The sequence below is a fragment of the Chiloscyllium plagiosum genome, unplaced genomic scaffold (genome assembly GCF_037043375.1).
Source record: "Chiloscyllium plagiosum isolate Xiang-an unplaced genomic scaffold, Cpla_swu_hap1 HiC_scaffold_17, whole genome shotgun sequence".
NCBI classification, from domain to species: domain Eukaryota; kingdom Metazoa; phylum Chordata; class Chondrichthyes; order Orectolobiformes; family Hemiscylliidae; genus Chiloscyllium; species Chiloscyllium plagiosum.
The window spans coordinates 62,362,168-62,388,406 of NW_028270155.1; the positions used below are offsets into that span (position 1 = coordinate 62,362,168).

At 44.6% G+C, this 26,239-nt stretch overlaps 1 protein-coding gene across 1 annotated transcript; it reads right to left on the reverse strand.

The window, feature by feature from the left end:
- Window positions 1-1,094: 1,094 nt before the first annotated feature.
- On the reverse strand, window positions 1,095-20,460 carry LOC148147371 (adhesion G protein-coupled receptor G1-like). The gene is made up of 9 exons (XM_087996009.1): window positions 20,342-20,460; window positions 17,746-17,890; window positions 16,679-16,817; window positions 9,691-9,834; window positions 6,389-6,505; window positions 6,241-6,283; window positions 6,046-6,152; window positions 2,633-2,751; window positions 1,095-1,207 (listed from the first exon to the last, which is right to left on the reverse strand). The coding sequence occupies exons 2-9, from the start codon at window positions 17,850-17,852 to the stop codon at window positions 1,159-1,161; spliced, it is 825 nt and encodes a 274-aa protein (XP_087852135.1). The 5' UTR covers window positions 17,853-17,890; window positions 20,342-20,460; the 3' UTR covers window positions 1,095-1,158.
- Between the last annotated feature and the right edge of the window lie 5,779 nt (window positions 20,461-26,239).

Sequence of the window (26,239 nt, forward strand, 5' to 3'; positions counted from 1 at the left end):
CACCTGTCGGACTATAACCTGGTGTTGTGTGATGTTTAACTTTGTACACCCCAGTCCAAAACCGCCATCTCCAAATCATGACCCGAAATAAAGACAGAGAACAATAAGTGGGGAGCACCGAAACTTTACATTCTGCCTTCTCGCCATGTGCTTTATTATTAGCTTTGTAAAATACCTCAGCAAGGTTTGACAGACAGGGATAGCATTGTGTTTCACTGGTTTGCATCATGAATGACATACACCATCCACGTTTCCCATTGTCCTTATCTCATTGTGGAAAGCCATGGGGCCTGTCAGCTGCCCATTTCAGAATCACAGCAGTTTGCTCCTTGGGTTTCAGCAATGCTGTTTGAGCTGGACAGACATACATCCTGAAAGCAGAACACCGAGACAGTGAATAGGAAGGAGTGTGCACTCCTGGTTCAAGACTGAGAACGAGCTCTCACCATTTTTCGAAACAGTTTGGTGCAGTGTAACACTAAGATCGAGGAATGATTTATTTCCTCCTCTTTCTTCACCCACACTCCAAGCTGAGCATTCATTAAGGTGAGATTGGAATCCATTGACAGCGATAAACAATTTAACAAAGGAAGACTGGCTTCAGAGACAAACCTGTCACTGGAAGAAGATATTCTGGAGGTTTGTTCCAAGCAGTCATGATGTAGTATGACATAGAAATTACCAGCTCTAGTTACAAGGTTATGTTAGTGTCTCTTCATTAGCAGAAACTTTGGAAATTCTTCAGCTATTTAAAAAGTATTCCAGCCACAGAATGTAATGGCACTCGAGAGGTAAAATCTTCGAGGAGAAAGTGAGGACTGCAGATGCTGGAGATCAGAGCTGAAAATGTGTTGCTGGAAAAACGCAGCAGGTCAGGCAGCATCCAAGGAACAGGAGAATCGACGTTTCGGGCATAAATGTTATCTTGGTATATCTCAACAGTCTGTTAGCACAGAGCTGTCAGGTTCACTGTGCAGCGATTTAAATATTAACGGTCTTGTTTAATACCATGGTCCTTCCCAACCCACTTTTTCAGGAAGGGCTTATGCCCGAAACGTCGATTCTCCTGTTCCTTGGATGCTGCCTGACCTGCTGCGCTTTTCCAGCAACACATTTTCAGCCCGAGAGGAAAAGCCAGGATCATTCTGTTCAAATTGCTTAGAACCGGGAACGTCCTGTAGGTTTTCCTGAAGGCCACATCATCCTGCTGTTGAAGAAAGAGAATATAAATATTCAAAAGGAGCAAACCACTGACAGGATATTTCAGAGCCAATTGTCTTCATTCGCTTGACCTTGACATGACCTTGAAATACTGACACACCTTTACTCATAATGACTTTAAGATACAGGTTTCTGACAATAAAAACAACAATTGGGAGGGAACAAGTTGGGTTAATCTGTGAGAGACAGGAATTTAGATTGTTTGTCCAGAGTTGAGTTTAATCTGAAATCCTGATTGTGAGGGAACAGGCCTACACCTTCAGGCTACATCCTGGACATTGTGGCAGGTTTGAGGCTGTGTCAGAGGTGAGCTGGGAATTCCAGCAAGTGCAGCACTCTTCACATTAACAGACCCTGCCTTGTCTCAAGGCAGCAATGGGGTTGGTAATGGGCCTCACAGATACCCAAGTACAAGAGTATAACCCACTTTGGTCTAGCTCCCCAGCTGTGTTTCAGTAGAGGCCCAGGGGATCTTTTCCATCCACCTGAGAGGGCAGCGAGGCCTTTGATTTAATGCTTCATCTGAAAGACAGCCCCTCTGCCACTGCAGCACTTCATTTACACTTCACTGAGGTACCAGCCTCGATCAGGTGCTCAAGTCTCCAGAATGAAACTTGAAACTACAACCACTGATTTTCCACAATTTCAAACTAAAAACACTTTAACAAAGGCAACATTTCACTTGACACATCATCATAAATTCAAAATAGTCAGTACTATTGGTCACGGGTGAACTGATTGAAGTCCCTCCCAGGAGGGGGGTAAAGTCAAGCATCAGCTCCTACGAAAAGCTAAGACTCGGAAGACAAGTCCATGAGAGGAGCTTTCATGAATAAATGAACAATCTGATAAATAAACCTAAAGATTAATGTTTTAGATTCTTTCAGTGTGCAGGTGCGAACATCCTGTATGGATTTTCCCCTCATACACGCTGTGAATCCATATTCTAATTACTTCTATCCAGCCTGCAGTTTTCCATCTGCCCACATCAAAGAATACAAAGAATTTCAGGCTGGGATTGCAAGTTTTGCAACATGGACCATCACATTGGAATGGTCACAGTGACGTTCAGGAGTTGTTGGCAATTCAAGACAGCAACATTTGATTCAACATTGTCCCTTCTCCTCGTCAAAGGGTTATTAATAGCTGATTATTGCTTTGGGTTTGGGAATATACTGTTCATTGTGTGAAGGAAATCAAATAATCAAAGCATACACTAAAATCAAAGTAAAACATGGAAACTAGTCACTTGATCCAATCAGTTTGTATTAGCGTATGTGCATGTAGCCTGTAATTGATTGAAAGAAATAACAATTCAGAATGAACAATGTGTAAATGTAAAACAGAATGGGTTTGCAGCAGAAATACACTTCAAAAGGAGAATGACAGCCTTGAGAGCAGATTTTCTTACCTGATTGTCTCATAGCAGTGAACTGTAATCACTATGAAAATGATAAAAGCGCCAACAATAATCAATGCAACAGACCGTGTCGATGAAGTAACATCTGAGGCAACGTCACTGTGATAATCCTTTGAGAAAGAAAATTCTAAATGTTATTACATCAAAGCACCATCAGGGATCTAGCCACAGGTCCACCATATTTAAGGGCTGATCACAAAAATCCTGAAAGCCGTTAGAAATGTTCTAAAGGCACTTCCACCAATTCATACCTTAACTCAAGGCTGACAGAGGAGAGGTTGAAGGAATAACACGAAAAAGGAAAATGAAAGGAAACATGAAATATGGACAAGACTAAAGAAGTCCAGTCTCCAGTACAACATGCCTCACTGGTGCAGAGGGAAATTTCCAATACTGGCTGTACCAGCCTTCAGCTGCACAGTGGTTGCAGGTGCCCTTGTAATCCACGCTGCCTTTAGCTCCCAGAAGACAGTGTCCCATGGCTGTGAGCAGGTGGAGATGTATGTGGATTGTGCCATCTTGCAGAGTCTGTCAAACCAGCTTTGTTGCCAGTGGGTGACCCTGTTTTCTTTTCACATCAGAATTGAGGCAGTTCAGCCTCAACCAACTATTCTGAATGTTCCTTAAAACTCCAGCTCCCACCCAGCTCCCATTCAATGTGCAGAAGAAACCGAGGTCTAAAGGATCAGAGAAATATCTGTCAATCAAAATGGAGCAGCTGGACAAAACAGCGGAGGATTAGAAACCAGGATTGTTGAAGTCCTTTTTAATTAATTGTCTCTGTTCTATTCTGTTAAATCTACATCAAATGCCGCCTAAATTAAGGACATTTCATACACTGGAGAAAGAGACAGTCAAACCAAAATGGACATGCAGCAATTCAAAACGAACCCTCAGAAACCACGATTTCTGCAAAGGTGACAAACAACTCCAACAATTGGGTCTGCTGTGTCATGGATGACACATTTCCAATCTCATCTGGATCAATGATCATGACATGTTGGACTGTCGGAAAAATGATAGCTCACAGTGGCCTGTTATGTGTGAGAGAAATGTGCACTGGGCATCGAGACTTTGCTTTGGGATTCTCTCTTGCCTGATGTATTTGCAGACATCAACATTTGTGGTGTGTTTTATTTTTGGCGCTGGGTTGGCAAGGGGTTCTGGGAGAAAACAGCCTGCCCTTGGATCATTTGAGCTTGAAATGCCTCGACCTTGACTATTGCCAACTTGCCTCTTTCCTCGGCTCATCAATGACAATGTCTGATCCCACAAGGATGGAGAGAGTCAGGTGAGTGAGGTGGGTCACAGGAGTAATTGCAGTGATTTCAATGGCAGGGTAGCAGAGTAACAGCAAAGGGAGCTGAAGGACACAGCATGAAACAAATAACAAAGTGGCATCACAGAGCAAGGCAGATCAGCGATTCACAGGGAAATGTTTCAGTTCAGTTACTGATAACTTCATTGTGATCAAGAAATCAGGTCGAAACAAATGAAGTTGAAATGGAAAGCCTGGAGGGAAGGGAATGGGAGCAGTGGGAATATAAAAGAATAGTGTGATATCAGCACAAGGGGAGGAGCAGATCCCAAGTAGCTGGGACTATTTTTCAAATAAGGCACAACCCTCTGTCTTTCTGGTAAGTTCATACGCTGTGCAATGAAAAAGGACATGGTGGGGCACCTCAGTTGTGTTGAGTACACACCCTGTAGCACGTAGCAATCCAGGAAGCTTCTCATGTTGGACAAGGTATTTTCTAATGAACCTGTTCAGAATTGTGATGTCACTCCTCTGGAGCAGGGAGGACTTGAACTCAAGCCTCCTGCCTCAGGGGTAGGGACACTACCCACTGTACCACAGGAGCTCTCTTGTGCAGGACAATCACGTACACAGGAATTATCACCGTCTGGAGCAGCTTGAGCTTCAGATCGTGAGCAGGAGCTGACATGCTGCAGCTTAATAATCCCCGAGCAGAAAGGGAATGAATGACTGCCTAAAGAGAACCAGGTAGGAGTCCCAATGCATCTTTCTCTTTGATTGGAGGTGGGTTTGTGAACTGGTGATGGCAATGCCAAACTGTGAGCACCTTGGTGACTCTGTTTAGGGAAACACCGATAAAATTCCGAATGATGACAGTGGAAGTGCAACCACTACTTAAGGGAATAAACATACATTACTGCAGCCACAGACACCAGGATGATATGTTGCCTCCCTGTTATCTGGGTCAGCGAGGGACCACTCTAAGGGGAAAGAATGATATGGGAGACTGGGCAGAAAAGCAAGAACCCACAGGATCCAAGAGCACGGGACAAATTGAACCTGAGCTGTTCAATGATAGGAAGCAAAGGGCAATGGGCAACACTGCTTTTGTGATTGGGAGGCTGTTTCAGTGGGGTTGTGGAAGGCTCTGTCCCTTACTTTACTTGGCAGGTATCAATGATGTAGAGACAGGATTCAGTTTGCAGATGTTATAAAAATGGCTAGTGAGGAAGAAATCTTCAGGCATCAGAGAGATAACCACTGAGCTGGGAGAAAACGCGATGGAGAGAAATGTAAGTAGGGAATTGGAAGGGGGCAAATGGGTGAGGGAAGAAACGATAAATGGTGGAATACTGAGCGGTGTGAAGGAATAGAGAGACTGTGGAGCACATGTTCCCTGAGGTTACAAATTAGGTCGATCAGCTACAAAGAAGGCCAATGGGATTGTTGATTAACCAAGGGGTAAAATATAGCAGCAGAGAGCTTCAGCTCAATCTAGGTCAGCCACTGGTGGAGTCCTGCACACAACACCATTTACAGGGTTACTGGAAGGATTTGATCACAGAGGAAATGTACACAGAGATTGACAAAGATATCACCAGGAATAAAGAACACAAGGACAGATTGGAGAGACCAGGCTTTTTTAAAACAGGGAAGGTTGAGGAGAAATTTAATTGAGATGGACAATGCAATAGGCGCTTGAGGCAGAGTAAGCCTGTTTCCCTTGGCAGAGAGATCATTACCCATGGGGTAGAAATTTTGATTAATTTGTGTATGAATAGAGGGTAGTTGAGGAGAAGATAGGGATCTGGAACTCGCAACCGAAAAGTGTAATGGAGTCAAACCCTAATTATGTTCAAAAATGAAAATTGGATATGCACGTAAATTGTTGTAATTTACACAGCTGCTACTGGAAAGTGGGATTGATTTTGGATAGATCCCTCTCAGTATGCACAGACGTGATGGACAGAATGGTCCCCATCTGTGCTTTCAATGATCTATGTCTCTCTGCTTCCCTTTCATTCCACAATGAAATTGTATTCAAACCACAATGAGAGGATAGATTGATCACAGCATGCTGGAGATTTATTGTTCCTACTGCAATCCATCCAGAATAAAACACAGTATTTGATTGGATCATTCGTACCAGTAACACAGCGAAAGAGGTCAAGTGGTTGCACTTGCAGGTGATGTAGTGAAGCTGACTTTCTGTCGTACAGCCAGACTCACTCCAGATGCCATGACTTGTGCTCCCTACAATGAAAAGTTAGAAAATCAGAGGTGAGCCATTACTCCTCAATTCTAGAGCTAACAAAGTTTGTTTTATCAAATGTTAACTCACCTTTTCTGAAATCCCAAAAGGCACATTTTCCACTTGAGTTAGTCTAAAATGGAATTGATTTACATCATAAAGGGCTCTCATTTACTTAAATAATTTATTTGTTCAGTTGCACAGCGATGAATGAATGAGTGTTTGTGTTTTCCCTTACCGGCAAGGTTGTGTTCTGGAAGACAATGGTCACTGGGTCGGTGAGGTTTTCAATGGTGACATTGACCACTTCGATTCCACTTACTAGATTGTTTAACACAGTGCTGTTATTGTCACTCTGGAGACAAAGGACAGCAAGAGTAATGTATACTTAAGGACTGTGGATACTTTTTACAGATGGGACTGTGTATTTTAAACAGGATTAAATTTGAATAAATTCGTATGTACAAACCTTTTTGCAGAGACTTGGCCTTATTGGTATTTCAGTAAGTGAGGCAAAATAAGAAGCATTTGTGAACGGTATGAGTGTGCAGCCAGCATGAAACTGCCCACCCAAACAAGACAGAGGCAGCTTAGTTTTGCAGAAACATGTTTGGATTCATTGGTCGGAATGTCTTCACCAACATATGGGCAGCACGGTGGCACAGTGGTTAGCACTGCTGCCTCACAGTGCCTGAGACCCAGGTTCAATTCCCACCTCAGGCGACTGACTGTGTGGAGTTTGCACATTCTCCCTGTGTCTGCGTGGGTTTCCTCCGGGTGCTCCGGTTTCCTCTCACAGTCCAAAAACGTGCAGGCCAGGTGAATTGGCTATGCTAAATTGCCCACAGTGTTAGGTGCAGCGGTAAATATAGGGGAATGGGTCTGGGTGGGTGTGCTTCAGCGGGTCGGTATGGACTTGTTGGGCCGAAGGGCCTGTTTCCACACTGTAAGTCATCTAAAAACATTCCAAAAGGCTGATTAAAACTGAATCCTCTTTTGTTCTTTACAACTTTGAACACATTGTTTATGATCCGACATTTGAAGTCAGAATCTCTTCCTGTAATGAGAGGCTGTTCATCCGGGGCGCTGAATATTGGAAATAGAAAAGTTCATGTGGTGTGGATGGAAGTAATCTCCTGATCTCTGCCCTGGAAAGGAACACTTTGTCTGTGACTGCCGATGTTCCAGTTTACCTGACATCAAGTTAAAACTGGAAATGGTTTTGCAATCCATGGATTTTCCGATGTTTGTAGCACCTTCACTTCCATTTCAGTATTTACTCCAGGTCTCCCAATGTCAGCTATTTTCCCAGCTCGTGAAAGCTGTTCCAACCCACACTGCCCAATTCTTTTACAATCACAGAGTACTTCCCGGGATATGAGAGATTGGGAGAATTGGGGAGTATGAACTGGCCAGAGTAGAAAATTACTGAATGAAAATGGAGCATATAAGGACAACTAATGTTTGAAAAGTCAAAGTGATGCAAAAGATGAAATAAACAAAAACTGAAAGTATTGTTCCTGTTGGTTCCTTTGGGTTTTTTTATTTGCTGGAGACTGGTATTCTGGAAGAAACACCAAGCTAATGATGGATCAATATACTGAGTGCTTTGTGTCCATTTTCACACAAGAGGAAGCAGACAAAACACCAGTGATAAACAGTAAACCTATTAACTAGGAGCAGGAGTAGGTAACTCAGCCCCTCAAACCGATTTTGCCGTTCAACTGATCATTGCTGATTTAATCTCTGCCTCAACTCCACTATCCTGCCCTCTCCCCATAACCCTCTAACCCAGCATTAATTAAACATCTGTTTCTCTCCTCCTCAAATGTATTCAGTCTCCCATGTCCACTGCATTCTGGAATAGAGAATCCCATAGATTCATGACCCTTTGAGAGAACAATGGATGGATGAAGGGATTGGGGTTCTCGTCAAGAATACAAAAGCATTACACGTGAGATGTAGACAACTGGGATCAAATGATTCTTATGAAGAGTATAAAGAGGGTAGGAGCATTCTGAAGAGGGAGATCAGGAAGTCAGGGAGGGGATATGAGAGCCTTGGTAGATAAGGTTCAGGATTCTCTAAAAACATGAACAGTAAAAGAGGAGCTCGAGAGAGAATCGGGTCCCTTACAGATCAATGAGGTTCTCTCTGTGTTAGGAGATGGGAGAGATACAAAATAAATACTACGTGTCAATTTTTTACTGTGGAAAAAAAAGATGGTGGCTAGGGAACTCTGGGTAAATAAATATTGATATGTTGAAAACAGTTCACATTGCAGAAGAGGAAGTGTTGAATGTCTGAGAATACATACCGTTAAATAAATCTCCAGGACCTGATCAAGTGTATCCCAGAATGCTGTGGGAAGTGACGGAAGAAATTGTGGAGCCCATTCAGAAATATTTGACTCATCTGTCACCACAGGTGAGTTGCCAGAGGACTAATGTTGTGCCTTTATTTCAGAAAATTGTTTGGAGAATTGTGTTCAAGAGTCAGGGGGTCATGATACAGCGATGTAAGACATTGATTAGGCCACACGTAGGATTTTGTGTTCATTTCTGGTCGTCAGTCCAAAGGAAGGATTGGAGGCTTCAGAAAGAAGAGTTTACAAGGATGCTGCCTGGATGAGAGGGTATAAGCTATAAGGAGAGGTGAGTAAAACTCGGAGCGCAGAAGCTGAGGGGAGACTTAGTCGAAATGTACAAAATTAATGAGATGCATAGCTAGGGTTGACATCACTGTCCTTCTGAGCAGTTTATGCTCTCAAACCCAGTGTTCTCCTGCTATAACTTCAATACAGCCCAGAACTAAAAAATACTTAACGAGTTTTGTAAATTGAAGGGTCAAATGCGATGTTCGTACAGGAACACAAGCCCCCCATACCAGAGGCAAAATACAGTTAAGTCACAGTCTAAATGATTGATGTAATTTGGGAGCTTTTCCTTTGAGTGACAGAGTGAGTGCTGAAGCTGTGTTCTCTCCTGTTTTCAAGTGTGGGTCTTGTGTCTGAAGCAGTGCCACAAGTATGTCAGTGAGCTTACACTGGTGGTCGAGGTCAGTGAATGTATCTTCAAAAGGACATTTCCCCCGAACCACACCACTCTCACCACACTCTGCTCAATGCACCACAGCCATATCACCCAGCAGTCCCTGGGGACTGGGACTCAGACCAAAATTCCAGATACTGCACCTTGTGCTCATGCAGAACCCAGTGAGGCCAGACCCTCACCCAGTTCCTGCTGCTTCCACAAAACTCCAGCTACTCGGTATAGCAGCCCCATCACATGACACGGTACAATACAATCACTGGGACATTTCTCTCTCTCTTGTTGGAAAATGTTGACCATGAGAGTATGAAGCAGCGTGTATGAGCATAAACCTGCTGTCCTTTCTTGCATCCCACTCCGAGGCACAGCACTACATTTCACGGTGTTAACTTCATAAATGTAGCGATTACTTGATATAATATTGTCCTATTGCTATTTTCCAAATGAATTAACTTGCATTATACTTCAATGTTGATTCTGACTACGTTACCTGGAAAAGGTTTGTATTTCCATAGATAACAAAAATGACTCTCGAGATCAGAACATTTGGCTGTTCCTTAACCTGGTCCAGAAGAGTTGGAGGCAATTCAATTTCAACCTTTCGGGCTAAGCTTGAGATATTTTGCTGCTGAATCTGTTTGAATGAAACAAGGTAAATCAATTGTTTATCATGAGCCCAGCTGGGGATAATACTGAACCAGTTAGATTCCAGAGGGAAACCTGACTTGATTGACTGTAAAGTTTATTTTTCCAGTTTGGGTGCCATGGTGGTCAGTCACTGAACATATTCATAAGAGGTTTCTTATATTCTTTTAACTAAGAGCAGAAGTTTAGCATACAAACTGGAATAACCAACAGCATGATATAAGTGAGACGTTTTGGAAGTATTCGATCATAAACAGCAAAAAGACCCATGAACCCATTTCCACGACAGTGTCTCTCACACACACTTAACCCCCTGTGAACTGTCGCTCCGGTCAATTTCTTACTCAACTGACAAGCTCACCAGGGTGACATTTACACATTCACCTGTGATCTTTTCTCCCCATTACTGCCTTTTCTGAGATACCCAGACACTGACAGACTAAGAAATGCTAAGGGTTTTTTTCTGCTCTGTCTACCTGTACTGCTGAAACAGCTTATGACATCTTGTTCGCTCTGATGGTCTGGGGACTGTCAAAATTAAACTGCTCTTTTACTGGTATGTATTCTTTTCTTTCAAACCTCTCCCTACCCTCTCTCCAACTGTCTCTCAGTCTGTCATGAATCTTAAATTGGTTAACACTCCAAGTGGCTCACCTTTCCAACTTGGAAGTATTTCACCATTACCTCATTATCACTGGGTCAAAATCCTGGAGCTCCCTCCCAATACCATTGTGGGTCTACCTACAACACATGGACTGCAGCAGTTCAAGAAGGCATCTCACCACCACCTTTTCATGGGCAACTCGGGATGGGCAATAAATGCTGACCCAGTCAGTGACACCCACATCCAATGGGGGGAAAAAGAAACAAAGAAACATTGTCCAACAGTCTTTCCATCAGGTGACATGCTTGGGTGTTCAGCTTAAGCACATCATTTCATGGAAAGGTAGTTTTGATCCAATGCTTCACAGAAAATTTTTCACAGAACTGAAAATCCATTTACCTTGAGAGTCCAAGATCCCTGATAATAGCATATTGGGAGCCTTTATCACAGTCTGTACTCTGAAATATCAGGAACAATATGCTGAAGGAAAATAGGTGGAAAGGCAGCCTGTCAGAGGGAGATCAACAGTTTATACAGAAATACTGATCGGTTCAGTGAGTGGGCACAAAGTTGGTAAATGGAGCATAATGTGAGAAAATGCAAAGCTGTTCATTTTGGAAGGGAAACCAAAACAGTATCATTTAAATGGAGAAACCCTGCAGAAAGCTGCAACACAAGGGGACTTGGGGAAACTTGTGCACAAAACACAACAAGCCCACTCACAGGTGCAGCAGGTAATCAGGAAGTCTAATACAATGTTGGCCCTGATTTCAATGGAGTTGAAATATAAGAGTAGGGAAGTCTTACTGCAACTGAACAAGGTGCTCGTGAGACCACATCTGTAGTATTTTGGTCCCTTATTTAAGGAAAGATTACATTCCAATGTAATCTGAGGCAGTTCAGAGAAGGGTCACTAGAAAACACTTTAGGGGCTTGACAGTGTAAATGCTGAGAGAGTATTTCACCTCATGGGAGAGTCTAGGACCAGCAAGCATAGTCTCAGAATAAAGGGGAGCCAATTTAAGACAGAGATGAGGAGAAATGTCTTCTCTCAGAGGGTTAAGAATCTTTGGAACTCCTTGCCACAGAGAGCTGGGGGACAGAATCCTTGTGTATATTGAAGTCGGAGATAGTTAGATTCTTGGATCAGTGGGGGCGTCAGGGATTATGTGGAAAGTGGCCATGGGGAATGTCGGCTCAGCTGTTATTCTATTGAATGGCAGAGGAGCCTCGAGGGGCCAAACAGCCTCCTCCTGTTCCCATTTCTTATGGCCTTATGGAATTCTGGGAGGTAACTGGCCTCTTCCTTGAGAATCAGCTTCCCTTCCCCTGTAAATACAGTCACTTCCTCTCTGGGTTATTCACTGATAGGAGCGACCATATTAAAGTAAGCTGTTAGTTGTCTGCCAGTGTCCTGCTGAGAGTTGTAACAATAACTGCAGCAATCCATTAGGTTCGGATGGAGATCTACCTGGGATACAGTACAAAGCAAACAAATCTGGATGCTGGAAATCAAAAGTAATAAGAGGAAATGCTGGAAATACACAACAGGTCAGGCAGCATCTGTGGAGAGAGAAGTGGAGTTACATTTTAGGTTGGAAACCTTTTGTCAGAATTCTAAACAAAGTCAGAGATACAACGGGTTTTAAGCAACACGGGCAGGAGAATGGGAAGATCTGTGATGGGGCCAGGCAAAAGGATTCTCCCTGTCTTTTCACACAGCAGCTGTTGGTGAGGATTCTGCCATTTCCCATCTGTACTCCTGGTCGAGACTCATCTTTTGTTTCTTTGTTTGTTCCATTCTCATCTTAGAACGTTGAAGAATACAGCGCAGTACAGGCCCTTCGGCCCTCGATGTTGCACCGATCCAAGCCCACCTAACCTATACTAGCCCACTATTCTCCATATGCCTATCGAATGCTGCTTAAATGCCCATAAATAGGGAGAGTCCACCACTGCTACTGGCAGGGCATTCCATGAATTCACGATTCGCTGAGTAAAGAACCTACCCCTAACATCTGTCCTATACCTACCCCCCCTTAATTTAAAGCTATGCCCCCTCATAATAGCTGACTCCATACATGCAAAAAGATTCTCATGGTCAACCCTATCTAAACCCCTAATCATCTTGTACACCCCTATCAAGTCACCCCTAAACCTTCTTTTCTCCAATGAAAACAACCCCAAGTGCCTCAGCCTTTCCTCATACGATCTTCCTACCATACCAGGCAACATCCTGGTAAACCTCCTTGCACCCATTCCAGTGCCTCCACATCCTTCCTATACTATGGCGACCAAAACTGCACACGATACTCCAGGTGCGGCCGCACTAGAGTCTTATACAACTGCAACATGATCTCAGGACTCCGGAACTCAATTCCTCCACCAATAAAAGCCAGTACGCCATATGCCTTCTTCACCGCACTATTTACCTGGGTGGCAACTTTCAAAGATCTGTGTACATGGACACCAAGATCCCTCTGCTCATCCACACTACCAAGTATCCAACCATTAGCCCAGTACCCCATCTTTTTGTTACTCTTACCAAAGTGAATCACCTCACACTTAGCTACATTGAACTCCATTTGCCACCTTTCTGCCCAGTTCTGCAGCTTATCTATATCCCGCTGTAACCTGCCACATCCTTCCTCACTGTCAACAACTCGTCCAACTTTCGTATCATCTGCAAACTTGCTCACCCAACCTTCTAGCCCCTCCTCCAGGTCATTTATAAAAATGACAAACAGCGGCACGGTGGCACAGTGGTTAGCACTGCTGCCTCACAGCGCCAGAGACCCGGGTTCAATTCCCGACTCAGGCGACTGACTGTGTGGAGTTTGCACGTTCTCCCCGTGTCTGCGTGGGTTTCCTCCGGGTGCTCTGGTTTCCTCCCACTGTCCAAAGATGTGCAGGTCAGGTGAATTGGCCATGCTAAATTGCCCGTAGTGTTAGGTAAGGGGTAAATGTAGGGGAATGGGTGGGTTGCGCTTTGGCGGGGCGGTGTGGACTTGTTTAGCCGAAGGGCCTGTTTCCACACTGTAAGAAATCTAATCTAATCTAAAAGTAATGGTCCCAAAACAGATCCTTGCTGAACACCGCTAGGAACTGCATTCCAAGATGAACCTTTACCACCAACTACTACCCTCTGTCTTCTTCCAGCCAGCCAATTCCTAATCCAAACCTCCAACTCACCCTCAATGCCATACCTCCGTATTTTTTGAAGTAGCCTACCATGGGGAACCTTATCAAACACCTTACTAAAATCCATACAGACCACATCTACCGCTTTCCCATCATCCACCTCCTTAGTCACCTTCTCAAAGAATTCAATAAGGTTTGTGAGGCACGACCTGCCCTTCACAAAACCATGCTGACTATCCTTGATCACATTATTCCTATCCAGATGTTCATAAAACCTATCCTGTACAATTCTCTCTAAGACTTTGTCCACAACAGAAGTGAGACTCACCGGCCTATAGTTACTAGGGTTATCCCTACTCCCCTTCTTGAACAAGGGAACCACATTTGCTATCCTCCAGTCTTCTGGCACTACTCCTGTAGACAACGAGGACATAAAAATCAAGGCCAATGGCTCTGCAATCTCCTCCCTTGCTTCCCAGAGAATCCTAGGATAAATGCCATCAGGCCCAGGGGACTTATCTATTTTCACCCTTTCCAGAATTTCCAACACCTTTTCCCTACATACCTCAAAGCCATTCATTCTACTTAATTGTGACTCAGTATTCACATCGGCAACAATGTCCTGTTCCTGAGTGAATACTGACGAAAAGTATTCATTCAGTGTCTCCCCAATCTCTTCAGCCTCCACATGCAACTTCCCACTACTATCCTTGACTGGACCTATTCTTCTTTTGCCTTGTACCATTGTCTCTCTTATTATTCAGTCACTGCTGCCTTTCACCTTGTCACCAAAAAAGGTAATTTCAGTGTGAGGTACAAATTGGTACTTGGGACTCTGCAGTGGTCACCCTCATCAATACCGTCATGGACAGATGATTTTGTGTCTTCGAGGATTGCCAGGCTGTTTCAGAGGGCAGCTAACAATGAAGATAGAAGCAAGAGGAGGCCATTCTGCCCTTTGAGTCTGCTCTGCCCTTCATCACCATCATGGCTGATTGTCCAACTCAATAGCCTAATCCTGCTTTCTCCCCATTACCTTTGACCCCATTCACCCCAAGTACTATATCTCATCACCTCTTGAATACATTCAACATTTTGTCATCAACCACTTCCTGTGGTAGTGAATTCCACAGGCTCACCACTGTCTGGGTGAAGAAATGTCTCCTCATCTCCATCCTTAATGGTCTACCCTGAATCGTCAGACTGTGATCCCTGTTCTGGACACACCCACCATCAGGAACATCCTTCTGTATCTACCCTGTCTCGTCCTGTTAGAATTTTATGTTTCTATGAGATTCCCCACTCACTCATCTGAACTCCAGCAAAAACCATCCTAACCTCGTCAATCTCTCCTCATGTGTCAGTCCCGCCATCCCTGCAATCAGCCTGGTAAACCTTCACTGCACTCCCTCGAGGGCAAGTGTATCCTTCCTCAGAAAAGGAGACCAAAACTGCAACAATATTCTCGGTATGGCCTCACCACGGCCCTGTACAAGAGTCACATGTAGTGCAGACCAGGTAAACACAGCAGATTTTATTCCCGAAAGGGGATTCGGGGATTTCAATATCTAACTCTAATAGACTTACCCTGTGTTCCAGGGTTCTGAACCTTTCCCACCCAGGGCACCTGTACAAGGCTAAAAAGTTGTTGTGGCCATTCAGTGAGAATGGGAGATGTCAGGGCCAGTGGAGCTGGGGAAGACCGATAGAGCAGGGGGAGGGCAAAGACTTTTAAAAGAAGGGGGAAACGTTGAAGAATGGAGGCATGTGGGACTGTAAGAACAAGAGGTATGGGTCAGAGAGGTTTGAGGAAATCTCATGGTTTTCAAACAGTGTGTAAGGTTGGCCAAGGTCAGTGCTGCAGGAGCCACGCCTCATTAAGGCCACACCCACAGATTGAGGAAATGGAAGAATGTAAAGCTGCATCATTCTGTCAGAGCATTTGCGAACCCACTTTGGAAAGCTTTGCTGTATTCCCTTCTCCCACATGGACGTACAGTACTTCACCTCCCCTTCAATCCATCCTCGCAGTTCACCACAATTCCTCCCCCTGGTAGTGAGTTCCACATTCTCTCGGAGTAAACAGGACTCCAAGAGTGATCTAACCAAGATTTGAGATAAGTTTTACATAATTTCCTTCCTTTTCAGTCTATTCATCTCGATGTGAACTCAGCACGATGATTCTTTTATTCTGAACTTAAAAACCTGCATTTTTATAGAATCCCTACATTGTGGGAGCAGGCCATTTGGCCCATCAAGTTCCCACCGACCGTCCAATGAGCATCTCACCCAGACCCAACACCGACATTTCCCATGGCTAACCCACCTGGCCTGTACACCCCAGGACACTATCACGGTCAATCCTCACAACCTGCATATCTTTGGACTGTGGGAGGAAACCTGAGCACCTGAGGGAAACCCACATAGACACGGGGAGAATCTGCAAACTCCACACTGACAGCCACCCAAAGGTGGGATCGAATCCAAGCCCATGGCGCTGTGAGGTAGCAGTACTATCCATCAAACCACCATGCCACCCTAATTATCTGTGTACTGCTGCTGAGATCCTTTTGTTACTGGACTCAAATTAAATTCTTGTTTTTCAAGTAAGAGATGATGTCTTTATCTTTCAAACCAAAATGTGTATCACATGTTTATACGTATTGATATTTGTTTGTAAACTTTATGCCTATTCTGCAATTATTAGATTTCTGATCATTTGTGGTAATCTCCATTTTTATTGGTTTCATCCATAAATTTACAATTTTTTTCAAATCCAAACTCTAAGTGAATAATAAAAATCTATGAACAATTGTGATGTATCTCCTGATGCCAAATTCAAGAGCACCTTTGGAGAGGCTCAGGATCGGATTAAGTATGACCCTGAGGTAGTTCACAAACATTGAATGGAATTAAATAAGTCTAGAATACAGTATCAATGTGAATTCACAGGAAGGGTTAAATTCAGTTTAAAATAACTACACTGAGAGATTCTCAAGCCCTCTCCCAACATTTTCTCTAAAAATGGTGTTAGTTTCCAACACATGATAGTCATTGCTTACAATGCCCAGCTAAACACAACACTCACCAAATCTGATGGAGGAAAGTGAAGTCCTTGGAACTTTTCAGCTTCTATTCTTTGAATGTGAGCAAAGTAATTTGGCGTTGAGAAGGATTGATTTCCTCCTTCAATTTCTATCTCTGCGAGTATTCTCTCCAGTGTTGTACTACAACAGAAACACAATTTAATAAAAGCAGAAAGTGCTGGAAATATTCAGCCTGGCAACATCTGTGCAGTGAGCAACATGTACGTGGCTCCACAATAAAAAGTAAAGGGGTCACCCCCACAAGCTCATAACCAGAGGGACCTTGTTGATGACACATGTAGGATTTTCCAGGGGAAATGCTGTAAAGTGCTTTAATAAATCCAGGAAAACATACCGTGGATTATTAAGTAAATGATGAAATGAAGCAAGATATATTTCTCATACTGTGAGCCCTGGGGGTGCTCAGAGTCTGGCAGCCAGCATTCCCAGGGACTGGGCATGTGTGTCAGGCACTAACCATTTTAATCACGGGTTAGTGCGATCAATCAGGGAGCGTTAAACAGACAAAATGGGAGCTTTAAAAAGGTGAACATGTAAAGAAATTCTTCCATCTTCTTGTGACATTGCAAATGCCCCCATTCCACCAGCAATGTTAACAGACCTGCTAACCACTGCCAACATGGAACCTGACCTCGATGGGTGGAAATTATCTTGAACCAGGGTCTGAACCAGGAACATAGGGAAAGGAGAGAAATACCCAACACGTGACAAAGGGTAAGCACCTGACCCCCACCCAACATTCACATGAACGCATACTCATAGATGTTTAATTTAATCACAGGACTTAAACTGGAATTGTACATTAATTGGAGGTGAAAATTAGACGGTGTCTATAATAGAAGCTGATGAGCAACAAGTTGAAAATCACAGAACTCCTGCAGTGCCACATGGCCCATTGAGTCTGCACCAACCAGACAGTCAGCCAAGGCTGGAATTGAACTGAGATAACTGGTGCTGGGAGGCAGCAGTGCTAACCACAGTGTGACCAATCAATCCCACAGATTCTGTTCGCAGATGAACATCACATTTTATGAGCACTGATACCTACCTGTCAGGAATGACACCATCACATTGCGCTAGGAATTTGTTCACTGAATCAGAGTTGTTCATGTTTTTCTCCCTGGAAAGCAGTTGCTGCATCATGTCACGGCACATTTGGTTGGGATCCAAATTCTGGGGAGTGGGATTGTTACCTGCACGATGACGGAATATGAAGGAGACAAAATATAAGCAAGTAAAATGGTTTGAACTTTATCCGGAGTAATACAGGAAATAATAAGAAACTCCCCAAAACTCGCAACTAGAATTGGGGAATTGGAAACCTTTGTTCAGATGTTTCTTTGAAAGGAGGAGAGGGTGTTTAGTCATAAGCCCGTGGGTAATGTAAGAAAGGGCTCTTTATTTATTTATTCATTTGTGGGATGTGGGCGTCGCTGGCTGGCCAGCATTTATTGCCCATCCCCAGCTGCCCTTGAGAAGATGGGGGTGAGCTGCCTTCTTGAACCAGTCCACCTGCTGTGGGTTGACCCCCAATGCCATTAGGGAGGGAATTCCAGGATTTTGACCCAGCGATGGTGAAGAAATGGTGATATATTTCCAAGTCACGATGGTGAGTGGCTTGGTGGGAAATATGCAGGTGGTGGTGTTCCCATGTCTGTGCTGCCCTTGTCCTTCTAGATGGGATTGGTTGTGGGTTTGGAAGGTGCTGACTGAGGATCTTTGGTGAATTTCTGCAGTGCATCTTGTAGATAGTTCACAATGCTGCTACTGAGCATCAGTGATGGAGGGAGTGGATGCTCCTAGATTTAGTGCGGAGTAAGCGGGCTGCTTTATCCTGGATGGTGTCAAGCTTGTTGAGCATCTTAGGGGCCGCACCCATCCAGGTAAGTGGGGAATATTCGATCACACTCCTGATTTGTGCCTTGCAGGTGGTGGACAGGCTTTGCAGAGGATTCAGTGATGGGACCATCAAGGAGTGAATGTCAAGGGGTGGGGGTTAGATTGTGTCTTCTTGGTGATGGTCACATCCTCGCATTTGCGTGACTTGCAACTTGTCAGTCCAAGCCTGGATATTGTCCAGATCTTGTTGCATTTGAACTTGGGCTGCTTCAGTGTCTGAGGAGTCATGAGTGGTGCTGAACATTGAGCAATCATTGGCAAACACCCCCACTTCTGACTTGGTGATGGAGGGAAGATCATTGATGGAGCAGCTGAAGATGTTTGGGCCTAGGACACTACTCTGAGGAACATGTGCAGAGATGTCCTGGAGCTAAGATGACTGACCTCCAACAACCATGAGCGTCTTCCTATGTGTTAAGGGATGACTCTAAATACCAAAGATTTTGCCCCCTGATGCCCACTAATTCCAGTTTTGCTGGGACTCCTTGATGCCACACTTGGTTGAATGCAGCCTTGATGTCAAGGACTGTCACTCTCACCTCACCATTGGAATTCAGTTCTTTTGTCCATTTTTGAGCCAATGCTGTAATGAGGTCAGGAGCTGAGTGGCCTGGTGGAACCTAAACTGGGCGTCACTGAGCAGGTTATTACTGAGCAGGTGCTGCTGGGTAGCACTGTTGATGGACACCTTCCATCACTTTCCTGATGATCGAGAGTAGACTGATGGGCGGTGATTGGATTTGTCCTGCTTTTTATGTGCAGGACATGCCTGGGCAAATTTCCACATTATTGTGTAGATCCCAGTTTTGTAACTGGACTGGAACAGCTCAGCTAGGGATGTAGCAAGTTCTGGAACACAAGTCTTCAGTACTATTGCCAGAATGTTGTCAGGGCCCAGAGCCTTTGCGGAATTCAGCATTTCCAGCCATTCCTTGATATTATGTGGAGTGAACTGAATTGGCTGAAGATTGGTATCTGTAATGCTGGGGCCACTGGAGGAGGCCAAGATGGATCATCCACTCAGCACCTCTGGCTGAAGGTTGCTGTGAAAGCTGAGGGGAATGATGGTTGATGCAGAGCAGTGCATGAGTGAAAATCCACAGGATCTGGTGTGCGCTGGGAGAGACAGGTTAGGGGGAAGGGTACACCAAGTTACTGAGATTGGTGGACACCTGAGGGGAAGTATCCTGAATATAAAATACAATTGCCATCATTATCTCATATTTAATGCTACTCTGAAGACTTGTGAAACTAACAGCAGGTTGCTCTACATTTGCAGTAAAACAATGGATACACCATAAAGCTGAAATCATTGGAACTGTGGTTTAGATTAGAGTGGTGCTGGAAAAGAACAGCAGGTCAGGCAGCAACCAGGGAACAGGAAAAGTGACATTTCAGGCAAAAGTCCTTCATCGGGAATAGAAGCAGAGAGCCTCCAGGGTGGAGAGATAAATGGGAGCTGTGTTTTATAAGAAAATTCAAACAAGATATTTCCACAATCTGCTGTTACAGTGGTCTTTCTCCCACTGTGCTTCCATCCAGCAAGTTCTGCAGTAATACAACCATCACTGTCGCACAATTCCCAAAACTGAATAGTAGGTTTTATTATAAAGTTCATTTACCTGCTGAAGAGGACAGGCTGGTGGATGATTCCTAAAGTGGAAATTCATACGTGAGATATTTTTCTATCAAATCGATGTTGAAAAATAATGGAATTGAGATACTGAAGGGTAATTCTGTCTTACCGGGGGTGTTTCACAGGGTCTGCCTGTCACTGGGGTAGTGACACTGACATGATTGGAAAGGTTACTCTGTGTTGTAATTTTAAATGGGTCACCACTTGGAAAAAAGGCAAAAATGTCCTGTAAAGAAATATGGTAAAAATATTGTAACAGATTATCCTACATTAAAGTTCCACATCATAAGTATTTCACAGATTGATTCATCTCCGACATGGAAATGTTAAACATTTTCATGTCTCTACCTGTCATCAGAACTCAGAAAAATGAGAAGTGTAATTGGTTTTGAGCAAGTGAAAGGAGATCAGGGAACATTCCAGAATGTCCCTGTACTTGATCAGTACCCAAGTATCATTTAAATGTTTAAATACTTCAGTGGTGACGAAAACACAATCATTATTATCACAAAGTGTCAGTCCGCAGACTCCAAATGTGAGAATTCCCAAGTCTAAGCCCTTCAGTGGATGCTATTGTGTAACTGCTGTATCTATCCCTGATTAGAGGGGAATCCCACATTAACAGGAGTAGAATTGGGGCTAACCAGGGGCTCAGGCTGAGATCAAGTATTGGACTGCTGAAGGAAATCCAAACATTTAAAATTGAAGCTTTAATACAGCTCTCACTGGGGCCCTATTCAGCCTTCCCAGTCTGGTGGAGGTTCCAGATGTACCTGCTAAACATTGAGGCCTAGCAGGCAGGGACACATATAACAGATGGACATGGAGCAGGAGCAGGCCATCAGCCCTTTGGGCCTGTTCCACAATTTAATAAGATCATAATACATTGGAGCAGAAGGAGGCCATTTGGCCCATCGTATCTGCTCTGTGATTCAATAAGTTCAAGGGTGATGTGATCATCCTCACTTCCACTTCCCGCCCTTTCTTCAATAATTCTTAACTCTTTCACTGAATAAAAATCTGTCTAACTCAGTCTTTAATACACTTTATGGCCCAGCCTCTCCAGGCCTCTGCAGTAAATAGTTTCATACAACCAGTGCTTCGGAGAAAAGACGTTCCTCATCATCTCTGTCTTAAACAGACACACCTTACTCTGAGATTATTCCCTCTGCCCCTGAACTCTCTCACGAAGAAAAATAACCCTCAGCATCTCGCCTGCCAAACCCCCATAACCTGAAATGTTTCAACAAGGTCATCTCTCAATCTGTGAGACCTCAAGTACAGACAAAACCTCCTCAACTTCTTGTCATAGCGATATCCCTCCGTACAGAATCATGGAATTCTTACAATGCAGAAGGAGGCCATTTGGCCCATTGTGCTTGCACACCTCTTCAAACGAGCATCATTACCTCATCCCAATCTCCTGCCTCCTCCCCATAACCTTGCATATGATTTTTATCCAAATAACCAGCCAATGCCCTGTTGAAGACATCAATTGAACCTGCCTGCACCACATTTCCAGGCAGTACATTCCATACTCTAACTCTTCACTCAGTGGAAATGTGTTTGTTTGTTCTCACATCACCCCTGTTTGGTTTGCCCATCCCTTTAACTCTCTGTCTGCTTGTCCTTGTTCCTTTCACAAGCAGGAGCAGTTTCTCCTTGTGGGCTCCATCCAGCCCACTCGGTTTCAAAAGCCTCTATCAAATCTCCTCTCAGCCATCGTCTCTCGAATGAGAACCGTGTCAACTTCTTCAATCTATCCTTATCACTGTCATTCCTCATTCCTGGACGCATTCTTGTAAATTACTTCCGCATTCTCTCCAATGCACTCACATCCTTTCTACAATAATATGCCCACATCTCCTAACAATACTCTACTTGCGGTCTAACCAATGTATTATACAGTTCAACATCACCTCCCTGTTCTTGTGCTCCATGCCCCTACTAATACAGGTGAGAATACTGTGGGCTTCAACTGCTTTCTCCACTTGTCCCACCACCTTCAATGATCTGTGCGCCTAAACACCCAAGACCCTCTGCTCCTGCACCCCCTTTTCCTTGGGACCCACACAGTGAACATTTCGGGACTGCCTCCAATGCCAGTACATCTTTCCTTAGAGTAGGGGACCAAACTGTTCACTGTCTTCTTGGTGTGCTCCAGCAGGTGCCCAGTTTCATTTTAACAAGTCTTCCTTATTTTTACACTTCATTCCCTTTGAAATAAAGAGCAACATTCCATTGGCCTTTCCGATTACCTTCTGAACTTACACACCAACAGTTTGAGATTCCTGGAAGAGAACTACCAAAACCCTCTTTTGTAGTTTTCTCCAGGCTTTCTTCATTAAATAACTTTCAGCTCCTCCGATCTCCCTGGCAAACCTGACAAACAGCCATGGTGTGATTGAAAACCATGTCCCCCGAAGACCAGCCTGGGGTTCAGCATTACTCATCCAGTGACATTTCCACTTTCCCACCACTTCCCCTCCAGTTTGATTGGGCCGTGCTGTGCTGCTTTCTCGTTATTGCCAGCGCAAACACGTTCTCAACACGCACCAACCTTTAGTCCTTTCACACAATTAGTTCCCTTTCTTTTCTTATGCAGGCTCTTGTGAGTCCCAGCAAACCACCACAAAGAAGAGACACACACTGGGGTGCCTCAGTTCTAACCCCACCTCTGAAGAGGATGCGACTGAGTGCTCAGAGGATGTACCAGCAAGGCTTTCACTGCACCCTGTACCAGCTCAGACTTTCATCTCAGTGGGTACACTTTCTAGATGAGAGACAGGAGCACAGTCTGGTGAGCACATCATTGTGCTGTCCCACAGTTGGCCGAGGAAGAAATGTCCCAGGTCACTGGTTAGGAGAGAACTGGAGACCAGGCACGTGCACAACACCAGGCAGAATATGACCTGCTGTTCTCAGCAATTAAAGGACATCAGCAACATGCAGAGAAACACCCAGCAACAGTATACAAGCTTGTCTGCAGCAGTCAGGAAAGTGAATCCAAGGATGGATGAGTGCACCAACGCTAGCTCTGGCACCATGGACAGGCTGGTGACTGCGCTGAAAACCCAGGTCCTGCACACCAAGTGTCTGCTGCTTATACACACAGGCCTGAACTCCATCAGTGTAGCTATCGGCTCTCAGCATCAATGGCAAAGCCAAAGGGGGATGAGGGACCTCAACCTCATTCCAGATCCTACTTCCTCTCAGGGAGACAGGATGGTGCCAGCAGACACCCACAGGAGGAGGAGTCCCACATGAGACCTCCTGCAGCTTTTCAGGACAGTCTAGTGGTGTCTGGCCCCTTCACCTCCTCCCTGCCTCTGATGCTAATACCTACTGAAGTCCAAGCCAAGAGGGATGAGCCTGTAACCCGGCAGGACAATCTCAGCCAACCTGGGCCCTCTAGAATCAAATATCCCTGGGGGTGACCAACCAAGTCTTCCAGGCCAACAAGACCAGCTACAGAGAACATTGCCCCTATCCCAGCAGCAGAAGGCTGGACTGCACTGAGACATCGGACTGAGACGGAAAGGAAATTAAAAACCGCCCTGAGGGCGTGTGGGTGACAGGGAGGACACATCAGTGCATTTCTCTAAAAATATGCTCCTTTGCATTCTCAAAATGTCAGCTTCATTGTCTGTGCAGCTGTTGGAGCTAGTGAGAGGTGAGCAGCCTTTTCAGATATCCCAAGGGAGAAAGAAGCTGTAATGGCCAAGCCTTACTCATTCTCTCAGAAGCTCCCAACTCCTCGACTGCAGATAGCATCAGAATTATGGATCCTGAACTGTGACCTCGATGACTACAGCTAAGGCAGGTTAATGTTAACAACACTCAGGATAAAAACAATGTTCAGGGATTCTGACAGGGCCTGGCCTGCACAAATCATCCACATTTACACAAACCTTGACAGTGAGAGGGTAGATTCAGTGATGATATCACATATCTCTGCAGGCAACGTTTTATTCAATCTCTCAGCTTTTGGAGGGAGTGTATTGTCATTAAAAGCTGGGAGGTACACAATGGGGAGTTCACATCTTCCCTCTCCCTCATAGCACAGTGATCTGCTGAGAGAATCTGCACAAAACACTGCTTCTCTCTGGTTAGGTGCTGTCCAACAGGATGCCCAAGTCTTTCAGGGCAATTTAGCAGTTTGACACATTGAAGTCTAACCAATGATGGAAGGCTGTAATGGAGGTACCTCCGAATTGCTCCCAACCTGCTGCAAATCGTGAGGGACTGCATCACACAGCACTCAGATCTCATGCTGTTGTTGAAGGTCTAAAACTCCATAACCTCATGAGATGGGACTGTCCTATCTCACTGACTGCTGCTTACTCCAAAATAGCAGGAAAACCTGCAAAGTGCAGATACTGGAAGGTGGAAACACCTGAAGAGATCAAGCAGACAATCATATGAAGAACAAACCATTTCTTCATTAACAGACAAGTTCAAGGAGTTCAGAAATTGTCTGCTCCACACATACTGACCAGGGGTGTCTTGCCATACACCTCACCGAGAGTTACAGAATGAAAGGAAGTTGAAAACCCAGCACATTCATCCTGGAAGCAGGTTTCAGTTAGTTCCTCGTGCTTGATGAAGCATAGCTCTATCATGCTTCCTTGGGCACCTCTCCATGTCAATGTCCTGATCCTCATCTTCCTCCTCAGAAACTTCCTCAATGAAGTAGCACACCCTTTCTGGTTAGACTCTAAGTCCTCACAGGTGCAGTCCAGGCAGCAAAGCCTCACAGGAATGCAGGAGCAAAAGATGGCCATTCAGCCCACTGAAACTGCCCTGCCCTTCAGGATGATCATAGCTGATTGAACATTTCAAAAGTCCTTTACTCATCCTATCCCCATATTAGTGACCACCAGAAATGTATCAATCTCTCCCTTAAACGTACTCAAATCTGGATTCTCCACAGCCTTCTGCGGAGAATTCTTTGGAAGATTGAGAATTCCAAAGGTTCACAACCCTCCGAGGAAAAACAATTCTCCTCATTCACACCGAAGTGGCATCCCCCTTATTTTTCAATTGTTCCTGGTTCTAGACCCCCCCACTCGGGGTAACATTTCACCCGCATCAACCCAGTCTATCCCTTTCACTATTTTGCATTTTTCAGTGAAATCATTTCTTATTCTTTGAAACTCTAGAGAATAAAGACCAATTTTTTTCAATATTTCTTCATTGGACAGTATTACCAACGGCAACAGGTCTACGATCAGTTCCATTATGGCCCTGGTGGAAACATGGACAGTGTCGTGTCTCTGTTCTGCCTCAGTCTGAGGCTTTTGTAAAGGTGTCATCAGTTTTTGATGGAGTTGATGAAGTGGGAACCTTTTCGGTTGCCGATGTTTACCGGCTGGTGATAGGAAATGATCAGAGCAAGATGGGTGCACGCTATCGCACCCTGTCCCTGGGAGAAACCAGCTCTGGGGGAGAATCCCACTGTTCAGGCTGCTTGACTGAGCCAGCACATACATCATTTGTAGATGTATGAGATTCATATGTGTCCCTGTCTGCAAAGTAACTGGCAGAAGCAAGCAGCTCATTAGCATCCCTGAGCTCGAAGGTGAAGTCTGAAGGGGGTGACGCGGTGTGTGATTTGTCTAAAAGCGGCCGTGATGATGTGTGAGGCTGGGTGTTTGGTGATGCCCACTTGCATGGATCAAGGGTGGAAGAGGACAGTGTCCATGGAGCATGTGGTGAAATGATGGAAAGATGGAGTTGTCCAAAGGCATGGAGAAGGAGGCAAAAAGCTGCAGTTGCCAGGTAACCGCTGTGACATCCATGTAGTTTAGTTTGAATTGGTGTCATCTAGTTTCTCAGGGACGGGGAGGAGAACTGGAAGCTGCATACAGTGACAGGAGTGGGGCTGATAATGAGATGCAACTTCATGGAAATAAAATGGTGACCGCTCATGTGCAAGATTCAGAATTTGCTGTGTGAACTGTTGGAAAAACTGGAAATGTTATTCCCAACATTGAGGACCTGATTT